Source organism: Phocoena phocoena, chromosome 17 (genome assembly GCF_963924675.1).
Source record: "Phocoena phocoena chromosome 17, mPhoPho1.1, whole genome shotgun sequence".
Taxonomy (NCBI): Eukaryota; Metazoa; Chordata; class Mammalia; order Artiodactyla; family Phocoenidae; genus Phocoena; species Phocoena phocoena.
Window position 1 is genome coordinate 23,788,169 of NC_089235.1, and position 13,135 is coordinate 23,801,303.

Consider the following 13,135-nt stretch of genomic DNA (forward strand, 5'->3'; position numbering starts at 1 on the left):
TTTTTTTTTTTTTAAAGGGCAATGACATCTTGCAGAAAAAGAAACAACCGAGAGTGAAAAGGCAATTTACAGAATGGGAGAAAAAACATCTGCAAACCATATATCTCATGAGGGCTAAGTATCCACAACATATAAACAACTCCTACAACTTGACAAAAATATTAATAATAATCCAAACATAAAATGGGCAAAGGACTTGAATAGATATTTCTCCAAAGAAGACATACAGATGGCCAATGCAAAGCTGCTCGACATCACTAACCATCAGGAAAATGCAAATCCTAACCACGATGAGATATTATCTCAGACCAATTAGGTAGGCCAGTATCAAAACGAGAAAATAAAAAGTGTAGCTGAGGATGTGGAAAAATTAGAACCCATGCAGGCTCCCTCTCTCTTCAGTTTTGGCCCCTACAACCTTCCCATTTCCCTTTAAAATAACTGTTGGTAGGAATGTAATATGGTACAGCCATTCAGCCACTATGGAAAACAGTATAGAAGTTTGCAAAAAGAAAAAAAAAACAAACCTAGAAATAGAACTACCATATATACCAGTCATTTTATTTCTGGGTATTGAAGGGGTTCAGAACAAGTCTCCCTCAAATATACCACTCTGGCACGTGGACTATTTTGAGGTGAAGGCATTCAAGACCCAGCAGATTCAGGAAAAACCTGCCTAAAAGGATTTAGATAGAGGGTCTAGCGCAGGAAGGGAACTATCACAAGAGATAATTACAAAGAGCACAGGTGAGGTGTTGAGCTGGGGGTAGCTCAACTGGGCCTAGAGATCAAAGTCCTCCCTGGATCCCACTGTCCTGCGTGGCATGGCAAACATTTGTTTACCAAACCTTTGCTCTTCCCATCTTCCTGTGATCGTCTTCCTTCTCTTTGAAGACCCAGAACCCTACCCCCTTCTCCGTAACACAGAATGTCATATAAGTCTCAATTCCCTGAATGCCTGTGGGTCTCATATTCTTGTAAAACCCCCGCACATATGGAACTAAATTTGTTTTTCACCTGTTAATCTGTCCTACGTTAATTTGATTATCAGACCAGCCAAAGAACAAAGAAGGGTAGGGGAAATAAAATTTCCTTTCCTACAGTATATACCCAAAAGAATGGAAAACAGGACTCAAAGAGTATTTGCACACCCATGCTCACAAAAGCCAAAAGGTGGAAGCAACCTCTGAATGCCCACTGAAGAATGAACAAAGAAAATAAAGTATGATAAAGAGAATGGGGCATACATATAGACTGGAAAATTATACAGCCTCTAAAAAGATAGAAATCCCACAATATGCAACAACATGGATTAATCTTGAAGACACTATGCTAAGTGAAATAAGTCAGTCACAAAATGACAAATACTGCATGATTCCGCTTTAATGATGTAGGTGAAGTAATCAAACTCATAGAAACAGAAAAGAAAATGGTGTTTACCAGGGGCTGTGTGGAGAGAGAAATGTATGTTGCTCAATGGGTGCATGGTTTCAGTCATCAAAATGAAAAAGTTCTAGAGATTTCTTATACAATAAGGTACATATAGTTAACAATACTTTCCTGTACACTTAAATATAGCTAAGATAATATATTTTATGTCATGCATTTTTTACTACAATAAGAAAAAGCAGTAACAATTATGTTTTCCAGAAAGCGATTTAGCAACAGGCATGAAAGGCCTAGACATACTGACATCCTTTGTCCTGTATCAGGAAGTTTATCTTAAAACAATTTCTCTTTAAAGTATTATAATAGCTAAAATGAAAAGCAATCTATATTCCAGCAAAGAAACAGTTAAATAAACATCAAATGCTGAAAGGGTACAGTCATCAAAAAATGTAGTTTGGAGATACTTTTTTAAATGACATGTTAAAATTCTGATTATCTAATAGTATCCAAAATACAATACAAAACTATATATATATATATTATGTACAGTATGACTATGATGAACATATACTGGGACATTCAATAAAGAAAAAAACAAGGTCTAATAAAAGAAAGAGAAAGGGAAACGGGGGGGGGGGGGGGGGGGGGGGGGAGAGGGAGAGCAACGGGGAGGGAAGAAAGCTATACCAAACGGATTTCTGTTGAATTTGCATCCAGACAAGTTGATTCTAATGTTCATTTGGAAATAAAATCTGGCAAGAATAGCTAGGAAAAACTCTAGCAATAAGAAGAAAAACAGAGTGAACAGGAGAGACTAGCCCTTCCAGACATTTTTACATATTATGAAGCTACAATAATTTAAACCGTTTAGTTGCTGGGAATGAACAGACAGATCAAGGGGAAAGAAAATAATACAGGACTTTAGTATTGATAACAGTACTATGTCAAATTAGTAAAGGAAAGATCCATTAGTCAGTGAATGGTATTGGACAATTGAGTAGCCAGCTGAGGGGCTGGCAGGCGGTTGAGATTCATAACTCACATTTTTTAATCAAAATAATCTCCAGATGGATGAAAGATTTAAATGTAAAAAATAAAAACATAAACTCCAAGTGAGAATAGCATTTCTAGGAATGATTCAAGAGCAGAAGCTATAAATAAAAACCGCCATCAATTAGTATTTCTGCTTGGAAAAAAATCACCAGAAAGTCAAAAAAGGAATGACAAACTAGGAAAAAATATATTAGCAATTCATGTCATGGACAGAGGGCTACATTCTATAAGTCAAGAAGAAAAAGAGAAAAGAAAAATTGGCAAAGTATATGATCAGACATGTCACAGAAAATGCAATATAGATCTCAAACATATCAAAAGAAGTACAACTGCCTTCATATTAAGAAAAGTATATAATAAAGCATATACTGAGAAACTCCTTTTCCCCTACAAGATAAGCAAAGATGAAAAAGTGTGACAACACCCTGGGCGCATGATGGAGGGAAGCAGATGCTCACACATTGCTGGTGGCGAATAACTGGCACCAGTTCTATGGAGCGGAATTTAGCACATCAAAATTGAACAGTCACATTCTTCTAAGAATTCTTCCTACAGACATACTGGCACATTTATCAAATAACTTGCATACAGATTTATTTGCTGCAGCTTTGCTTTCATAGCAAAATATTAGGGGAAACCTAAATGTCCATCAATAGGGAACAAGATAAACATCACCTGTTATGGTACATAACATGGTACATCTACAAATAGACATCTACAAATAGCCCTGAAAATGAAACAGCTCTATATAACATTATGTTCAATGATCTCTAAAATATACATTGTATTTCAGTGAAAGAAGTTAGACGCTAAATAATTTGCGTGCTACAGCTTATATAATACACACACATACATATATAGTATTTAAATACATGTGTGTACACCTATATAAGTAGAATCTCTCTGGATGGATGGAGAAGAAACTGTTAATAATGGTGACATCACTACCCAAGGGAAATAGCCTCAGAGACAGGAGTGGAAGGGAGATCTACATTTTGCAACCTTTTAGTCATTCTGAACGCTGTATCATGTGCATTAATTACCTGGTCACACTAGTCAAAATGATGCTGGAGAAGGGTATTTTTAAAATATACTGAGTTTAAAAAGGGAGGGGAGGCAAGATATAAGATGAAATAGTCAATAGGAGATTACTTTGTGATTTGTTTAAAAGGATAGATACATGGATGGATATAAACCAATACGTTAACAGTGATTTTCCAGACTAGGATTATAGGTAACATTATGTTCTTTTTCTCCATCTGTATTTTCTGACTTTACTAAAATGAACAATACTCTCGGTTACGAAGAAGTATTTTTAATTTAAACATTTTGTTAACTTCCACTAAACATTAAATCCCTTGGACACTTTTCTAATAAAAAAACACTGCTAAGATTATGGTTTCTGGACAGCTGGTACCCACCGAGTTTAAATAAAACTTGGAAGAGTCTCAGAAGAGAGATTTTTACAACAGTCAACAATTAAAACAGAAATAATTAACCCCACAAGGAAAATAAAATAATGTGAGCCTCCAACAAAAGGACCAGCAGCACAGAAGTTCAGGAGATTCGGGTGTTCTTTTTTGTTTGGAAGCGTGATTGTATTTGTTTTTATTGTGTACACAGATTATGCGGTTTTGAGGTCTTTCTGAAGGATCACGACCCCTCTTACCACTCAGCTTTTCCCTAGGGACTAGGCAGGTTGCTGCATAAAAATAAATGCAGGAAGTGAATGGGAGCTAACAAAGACATTAGCACCATACGGAAAGTGAGACTTGCCCAAAGACACCAAGAACCTGGGTGGGTCACACCTACATATTTGTGAGCAGACCCTCAAAACTCTTATCCATTCACCCCTATGTTTGTGTTACCTGTAAATGAGCGACACCTTACCTTTCTGTTATTTCTAAGGCATAATTACCATGCTGAAATTACAGTAACCTATTATTGTGTCATGGTTTTCTTACAGCTTTCTCCTCTCCCAGTTGTTTCAGCCCCAGCAGCCTGCCCTCACCCCATTAAAATATAAAGCTTTGGTGGTAGTAGTGTTTTAATTCAAACACAGATAAAATGCTTAGTGGCTAGGTGACTGTCACTTCAATATAATGGTGCTAAACGACAAGTTATTACTAACATAGGAGAGTACTCGAGTACAATTATCTATTCAGCCCCATAAAAGGCAGTCAGGAGATTTTTTCCACAATGTATTCTCTAGCTAGCCGGCCGCACTGCACTTTCAAAATGGGAAATGGCACACACGTTAAGTGTGCTTTGCTGGGCTGAACGCGTAATAACTCCTGAGAGGCGCTATGTGGTTTACAGTACATTTTAAATCATTTGATGTTGACTGCTCTCAATATAAGTAGAGTATTGTATACAAAGTCTGGGTATAGTAGAGGACAGGAAAAACAGAATCTCAGGCTGATACTAAAAAGCATTCAGAATACATGGTTGAAAACAAAGGTAAACTGCTCATTTTAAAGCTTCATAGCTCTGTTAAAAATCAGTAGCAAAGGACAGATTTTGACAACTTCATAAGAAGTAAGGGATAAGGAGACAATTCAACAGAGACACGTACTTAAGACAAGAGGTAAGGCATTTAATTTTGCATCTAGAGGTTTTTTTTTTTAAGGGACAAACACAACAAACTCCACACATACCAAAAGAGTAAATTAAACAAATTCTAAAATGTTCTGATTTGGTTTTAGATACTTCGAAAAAAATCACAAATTCAAGTGACAATCACAGGGGTTTTTATAAACCTTCTTTCAGCCAACGTACTTTGCTGGTGAACCTGCAGGTTTACAAACGCAGGTTCTTCCTTCTCAGTCTCAGCCTGGAGTCTATGGAATCGCTGAAGACTGAGCCATCCCCTCTACCAGTTCAAAGATCTGACGGGTAAACTTACCCTCTACGCTCAATGCAGCTTTATCAGCAACTTTCTCCACCCAACCAGATTTCTGCTTCTTTAAAACACAGAGGAAAAAATGTACAGGAGGAAATGGGAAGCAAATGACCAACTTAGAGGGACATCGGAGGTTACAGGAACCTGAAGGTACTTGCTCTTGGGCACTTTTCCCTTTCATCTGAGGCAGTCAACACACATTTCTGAACACCTACTATGTGCTGTGGGAACATAGAGATGAAAAGGCAAAGGAGACAGGCAGAAGGAAGCAAAAGTATAAGGAAAGGCCATGTGGTTCTAAGACAGCAAAGCTGTGTGGTGAGTCAGCTGACCTTGCCCAGGCGGGTGGCTCGTCTTTCGTTTAGCCAAGTCTCCAGACTCTCCACTTTAAGAGGATGGATTTCCCTAGCCGTCCAAGAATGACAATTAAAAGCAAGGACTGACATGACTAACAAATATCCTGACCAAAGAAAACATCTGAAAATTAGAGACGGAAAAAGACTCCTCTTATAAACCAAGAAATTTATTAAATATGTCTTAGACACACACACACACACACACACACACAGAAAAAAAAAAAACTAGTCCTACAAAAACCACACAAAGGGGCTTCCCTTGTGGCACAGTGGTTAAGAATCCACCTGCCAATGCAGCGGACACGGGTTCAAGTCCTGGTCCGGGAAGATCCCACATGCCGCGGAGCAACTAAGACAATGTGCCACAGCTACTGAGCCTGCGCTCTAGAGCCCACGAGCCACAACTACTGAGCCCGTGTGCCACAACTACTGAAGCCTGCGTGCCTACAGCCTGTGGTCTGTAACAAGACAAGCCACTGCAATGAGAAACCCATGCACCACAACGAAGAGTAGCCCCTGCTCGCCGCAACTAGAGAAAGCCCACGCACAGCAACAAAAACCCAACTCAGCCAAAAATAAATAAATAAATTTATTTATTTTAAAAAGAAACAAAACACACAAAGTGCATCAGCAAACTGGACTATTACAGAAGTACTAATGGCTGTGACTCTTAACAGCCAAACTAGAATACAAAATCTAAAACAAATTAGTCACTCCATTCACCTGAGTCAAACACAGCTTTGTCCACTTTGACAAGTACCACATACAGTTATGTATTCTAAAAACATCTTTATGTTAAATATGACAACGTAAGACATACAAACGTTCACATATTTGACACCCTCACTGCCCCCATTAAAATCCAGATTAAAAAATGCTGACTTATTTGGTGGCCCACAGGCCTCCTCCTAACAATACATATAAGACCTGTGAGGGGCTTTTTGACTCAAACATTTAAATATTTACCATGTGCAAATCACCAGGCTACCCAACCGTGGACAAAGATGAAGTATATGCTTCTAACCTCAAGACGTATAAAATCTAGACAATATGTGTGCAAGTGTATATATAGTGTATTACATATGCACTATATATTACATATTGTATAGCTAGCGGGAAGCAGCTGCATAGCACAGGGAGATCAGCTCAGTGCTTTGTGACCACCTAGAGGGGTGGGGTAGGGAGGGTGGGAGGGAGAGGCAAGAGGGAGGGGATATGGGGATATGTGTATATATATAGCTGATTCACTTTGTTATAAAGCAGAAACTAACACACCATCGTAAAGCAATTATACTCCAATAAAGATGTTAAAAAAGAAAAGAACTGACACTTAAAAAAATATATTGTATAAAATGTTTATAATATACACACTCAGATGTCAGGTGTGAGATTAATTTGAGGGGTGGGGAGAAAGGAAGGGTTGGAAGGCTCCAAAGATTCTATCTTACAACTTATCAGAAGTAAAACACAAAATAGTATATATGGAATATGGTTTTATTTCAACAAAAACTCACATGCATGAAAGTAAATACTGGAGGGTAAAAAAAAAAAAATTAATGAAAACTGTTGTATTAGAACTCAAAATAGGAATAATTCCTATCCCCCACTTCCTAAAATTTACCTTAATATCGTTACTCTTTTTTTTTTCTTTTAGCGTCTATATATCTTTTTAAAAGCGTGCCACGAATCTGTGTTACGGTTAGTGGGTTATTATCAGCAAAGATCTCTAGGATGTGGCAATGTTTAAATCCGAAAACCTTGCCCTCCTACTGCCACATCTCTCTTAAACAATGACTCAACTGGAGGCAATTTCACTTAATACACTATATTCAAAAACAAGTGCATCCAAAGCTAGAGTAATCAGATTAGGGATTTTGTGTTGGGGGGTTTCACCTTGATGGGTAAAAGGGGACCCTTGCTATGACAAATTCCCCGCCTGCAAATAAACCCGTAGCCACTACTCCACAATTGGGGGATGTTAAATGTTTGCATCCAAAGCCATCGCCAGGGGCTCAAACGCCACCCAAAATCCTAACCACGTTAAGGAGAAGAGGGCAGAAAGTCTTCACATGCGGGTGGGGAGGACTTCACGTTCCCATCTTGCGGGGCGAAACAACCCACTGTCCTCAGTCCCTCAGTTTCCACCGGTCACAAGAGCGAGCTGAACAGGACTCCCTGGGTACTGTTTTCCACCAAAGCGCATCTCGATCTGCAGCCCCGGCTCGGTAAGCCTGGCGCCAGCCCTCCGCCGCCTCCCAGAACCTTCTCTCTCTTTTTCTTTCTGCTCCGTCTCTCTCTAACACACACGCGCGCCCCATCCGCCCTCTCCGGCCGACAGCGCCGCTCCCTGCAGCAGGGCCCCACCAGGACGCCGGATCCCGATCGGGGGATGCAACTCGCGGCGCAGGCACCGAAGCCTCTGCACCTGCTCCGGCGCCAGGCCGCGCGCCGCGCCGGACCCCGACTCGGACCCCAGCGCCGCGCCGGACCTCGCGCCCATCCCGGAGGCGCCGTGCCGGTTGGCGTCCGCGCCCTCACCTTGCTCGCCGCGATCCATGTCTCCCGCCCGCCGGCAGTGAGTCCCCGCTCGGCCCGCCCGCCCGCCGCGCTCCTCTCCAGTCCTCCGCCGGCGGCTCCCGGGAAGTCCCTCCCCCCGGAGGCGTAGAGCGCGGCGGCGCCGCCCGCGCGCGGTGGGGAGCGCCTCGCCGGGGCGTCACCCAATCACCTGACCCCGCCGGCTGGTGCGCTCCGCCGCGTCGGCGCTGGAGGGAGGACGGACGGAAGGACCGACGGACGGAAGGGCGGGCGGGGAGGGCAGGCTGAGATCAGGCAGGAACTCGGCCCGGGGAAAGAGGGAAGAGGGGGAAGGCGAAGGCTCTGTATCACCGTGGGGGCCGCGTGGGGACCGGGATGGCGTTTACGTTCCACCCTCAAGTTATTTATCATATCAGAAGTTTCCTCGGGGGACCCTGAAGATTCCCTTTCTTTGCCTCCGCGAGCGCCTACTCTTCTGTACTTATTGAGTGGCAAAAACAGGAAGGTTCTTTCGACATGCCAGTGGCTCTTTTTCCCTTATATTCTTCATGTTCTCCCGCTGCCGAAATAATAGCCTATGCTATCTGCCAGACTAGGTCCGAAGCAAGCCAAGAGGCGAAAATTACAAAGAATCTCTCGAAAAACCATGTGGTCCTGTCTTTTAATAGCGCAGGGTTTTCGGTGGCAAATTAGGAAGATTTTCCTGTAATAAAATCTGACTGTTTTGAGTGCAGGATTAAGGACAACACGCTGAGATGAATTAAATGAAATGTTGGAAATGAATTAAGTTAACCAAAGGGTAGAATTATCAACAGGGATCTTTTGAAAATGTAATTGGAGGCTTCATGTCCATTGATCAACGGACAGTTTGAAGTTCCTGTAATAACACTTCTCGTGATTAGCATTAGCACTCTATTTCCAAAGTGTTCTGCAGTTTCTCATCTTACGTGAAGTCACTTTCATTACCACATAGTTCTAAGGTGGTAACCCAGTTTCCTAAGCTGTCTGCAGCTACGAATAAGGCAAGCTTCTTTTTGTGCTACGTGGAGACTCCGGCTTGGCCTTCAGCCCGCAGCGTCGCCTACGACTTCACACACGCTAGGCTTTTGTTAGTATGTTTTCTAATTGGCAGCAGTTACCTGAAGCAACTCCATGTTTTCTGTCCATTGCGCTGTAAGTAAGTGTATCTCTTTCCCACCTGCATTGCCAGCGTCTTCTCGTGAGGTTTGTTCTGTTTATCTCAATCCGCTGAGACCTCTCCTCTTTGATTGCCCCTACTCCCACTGCCCTTGGCTTCTCTCCTGTGGCACTCACCCCTGGGACTCATCTCCCAGGCAAGCCTGCTACAGCTATAGGGCTGTCTGTTTCACAGCCCTGCTAGGTCATAACCTAGCAGCTTATGAGCTTCAGGAGGTCAAGGATCATTTGTGTCATGGTTTCATTGCTTTAATTATGCTATGCATTTAGTCAACATTGTAAGTTTAGCTTTCAGGTTTAAATAATAAAAAAAAAAGAGGTACATTGTATCTACTAATAATCCAGTGTTTGTAACAAAGAGGTGCAATGATAGCTTTTTTTTTCTTTTAAATGACCTTTTAAATGTACCAGTAAGGTAAATGTTGGCATTGGCAGGAAGTTCTATAATGTGGTCAAGAATTTTTGACTAGCTGCTGCTCAGATAAATGGCTGGAAAGACAGTCTCTCAACCTGTGGACTAACTTGTGGACAAAAAAATAGCACTTGAAAATAGTGTTGGTTCAAAATATGATTTATTCTCTTCGTATCTATTTAACTTGCTATATAGTGATGAACCTGACTGTTACGTATGTTGGGAGAGAAAAATGACGTGTTTTGAAGAATTTATGTGCTTGTTCGCATCTGCGGCTAATAGCATACAGATGCTAATAGCACAGCCCATACCCAGCTTTACCATTTTTCTTCCTAAGAGAACCCAAATATTATTTGGGATAGCGGTGTGTCCAGCTGAAACATGGCCACTTTAACCTCCCTTGCAGCTGGAGGTGGCACTCTGACACATTAATGACCAATGAGATATGAGCAAGAAACCTCCAAGAAATCATTCGGAAAGAAAGACTTGGCTGGAACTAGAGATGATCATACTAAGTGAAGTAAGTCAGCCAGAGAAAGACAAATATTATATGATATCACTTATATGTGGAATCTAAAACGTAATACAAATGAACATATTTACAAAACAGAAACAGACTCACAGATGTAGAAAACAGACTTATGGTTACCAAAGGGGAAAGGGGGGGAAGGGATATATTAGGAGTATGGGATTAACAGATACACACTACTATATATACAATAGATAAACAACAAGGATTTACTGTATAGCACAGGGGACCATATTCAATATCTTGTAATAACCTATAACAGAAAAGAATCTGAAAAAGAATAGATATATATGTATGTATAGCTGAATCACTTTGCTGTACAACTGAAATTAACACAATATTGTAAATCAACTATACTTCAATTTTAAAAAAAGAAAGACTTGGAAACATTTTTTTCTTCAGCTTCCCCCTTCCAGCCTAGAAGGGCAGCAGCCATCTTGAAACATGAGGAAGGAAACCACAGCCAAGTTTGGCAGAGTAGAAAGGCAGAAAGAGCCTGGGTCTTCAGTGGCATCATAGAGCTGCTTCTTATGGGAGAAAAAATAAACGCCTGACTTTTTTAAACCACTAGAGCTGACTTCCTGTTACACTGAGCCAAAAACATCCTAACTAATACAACATGCCATTTTAAAATTCCCTTCCTGGCATGTACCAGCATAGGTGGATTCATGCAGCCCTGAACCTTAGACAATATTAACTTAATTTTCTCTACAAGGCTAAAAAAGCACTGTTTATATTATAAACAACCTAGCATGTAATAGTTCCACAAAAGCCTACTTTTCTCTTGTGTCTTCCTTCTACTTATTTTTTTTCTTGACAAATAGAATCTGTACTTACAACTCATGATGTGTTACAACTAAAATGAATAGAGCTTATGTTTTAGCACACCGAGGAATCTCTGGAGAATGGCAAGCACTCAAACTGAGCACCGGGGTGCATTTAACTGAACCATCCTTTAAAAGCCTCAGTACAGGAGAGAGACACTAGATTTACTTTGCAGGGTTGTTGTTGTTAATGGTGACATGGATTTTTTTTTTTCTTTTTTAGTTTCTTTTTTCAAATACCCATTCATTGGTGAAATTCCTACAAGAAAATGTACCAAGGGAACTCCCTGGCAGTCCAGTGGTTAGGACTTGGTGCTTTTACTGCTGTGGCCCGGGGTTCATCCCTGGGTGGGTAACTAAGATCCCACAAGCTGCATGGCATGGCCAAAAAAAAAAAAAAAAAAGAAAATGTAGCAGAAAGCAGATGAATTGAAGCAAATGAAAATATTAAAGAGGTTAGAAACAGAAGCCATACATTATAAGTGGAAACTATACGCTCTGCCCTCGTTGTACCCATTCCCCATCTGATAGCCAGCAAAAAGCACAAAAAAGGAAAAGGCCAGATGGTCTTTGCAGGCCCACCCCTCACATTTGTGGGACCCAGGGTGAGGGTACAAACAAAGGCCCTGGCCCTTTCCTCTGGCTTGGTCTTTTTACCTAGGACTCTGTCCTATAGTCATGCTGGCCTGCCATGCTCCTATGCACAGGCACCTCAGCCAGAAATCCCATCTCGATCCACCCTTTCCCATCAGCCACCCCTTGGTCACACCTGTAGTTGTAGACTAGGATTGCAGACACCCAGGGCATGGTGTATAAGAGGGTGCAGGAATGGATGGGTATGTCCAATTGGTGCCAAGGATTCCTTACCCTGAGAAAAGCACTGGTGGGTGATCTCTAAAACCCAGGGACCCGTACGGGGGTCCCCAGTAGCCTGGGTCTAGGATTGCCAGATAAGATACAGGACACCCAGTTCAATCTGAATTTCAGATAAACAACAAATAATTCTTTAGTATAAGTTTATCCCCTGCAATATTTGTGACACACTTATACTAAAAAAAAAGTTATTCATCGTTTATCTGAAATTCTTAATGGGGTCCTGTGTTTTTGTTTGCTAGCTCTTTCAACCCAAACTGTTTCTAAGGGCAGTTCTGGCTCTCTGATCACTAAAGGCCTATGATACCACAATTTTGAAAAAGTGACCATATTCCAGCAGAAAGACAGACTCTTGATAGTTGAGCTATGGAAGTAAATGAGGTACATATACTAGGTGAAAGTTAGGAAGGCCAAGAAATCAAGGACAAGTTTTGGAGAAATATTGATTTTAATAACAGGTAATTAACACTTAATTGCTTTAGAAAATATTACAGCCATCTTGTATTCTCTCAGCTATGTAAAAAACTGACTGTGAATATGATATAAACAACTTTAAAATGCATGAAAATGGATATTGGCAGGAAAGAGTACTTAATACTAATGGAAGTTAGACATGTAAATCCCTAAATGTTAACAGGAAGAGATCTCAAGTTATTGATTTTGACTATGTTAAGAAAAGCCATAGACCACTTAATGTTCCTTGTATTTTTTTAGCCACTTTGAGTTCTGTGTGTTTATCAGATTACATCATGGGAGCTGGGTGGGGAGGGGAGCGCAGGGAGAGCCGCGGTCCCTTTTTTCCTGGAGCCTCAAACACTGTTCTCAGTATTTTCACGTATCCTTAAAACTACTGTCCGATATAAATTGCACTAATTATGTATAGATTCAATAATTAAGTGATTAACAGTATTTGTACATTTTTAAACCAGCATTCGACTCAATGACATGCAGGTCATCTCCTCCCTGCAGAGATATTTAGTTTTCCAGAGCACCAATGTTCCTCTTCTAGAAATGGTGCAGGCTAGAATAGCAAGTGCCCAAGGTCAGGGCTTGAGGAGCCACTGC

The 13,135-nt window shown here is 41.0% G+C and overlaps 1 protein-coding gene across 1 annotated transcript in view; it reads right to left on the bottom strand.

The window, feature by feature from the left end:
- Positions 1-8,299, bottom strand: part of TPD52 (tumor protein D52) — a 119,923-nt gene extending 111,624 nt beyond the window's left edge. The window contains exon 1 of the mRNA XM_065895746.1: positions 8,239-8,299. Within this exon, the coding sequence (XP_065751818.1) occupies positions 8,239-8,257 (19 nt within the window). The 5' untranslated portion in view covers positions 8,258-8,299. The remainder of the gene's footprint in view (positions 1-8,238) is intronic.
- Positions 8,300-13,135: the final 4,836 nt, after the last annotated feature.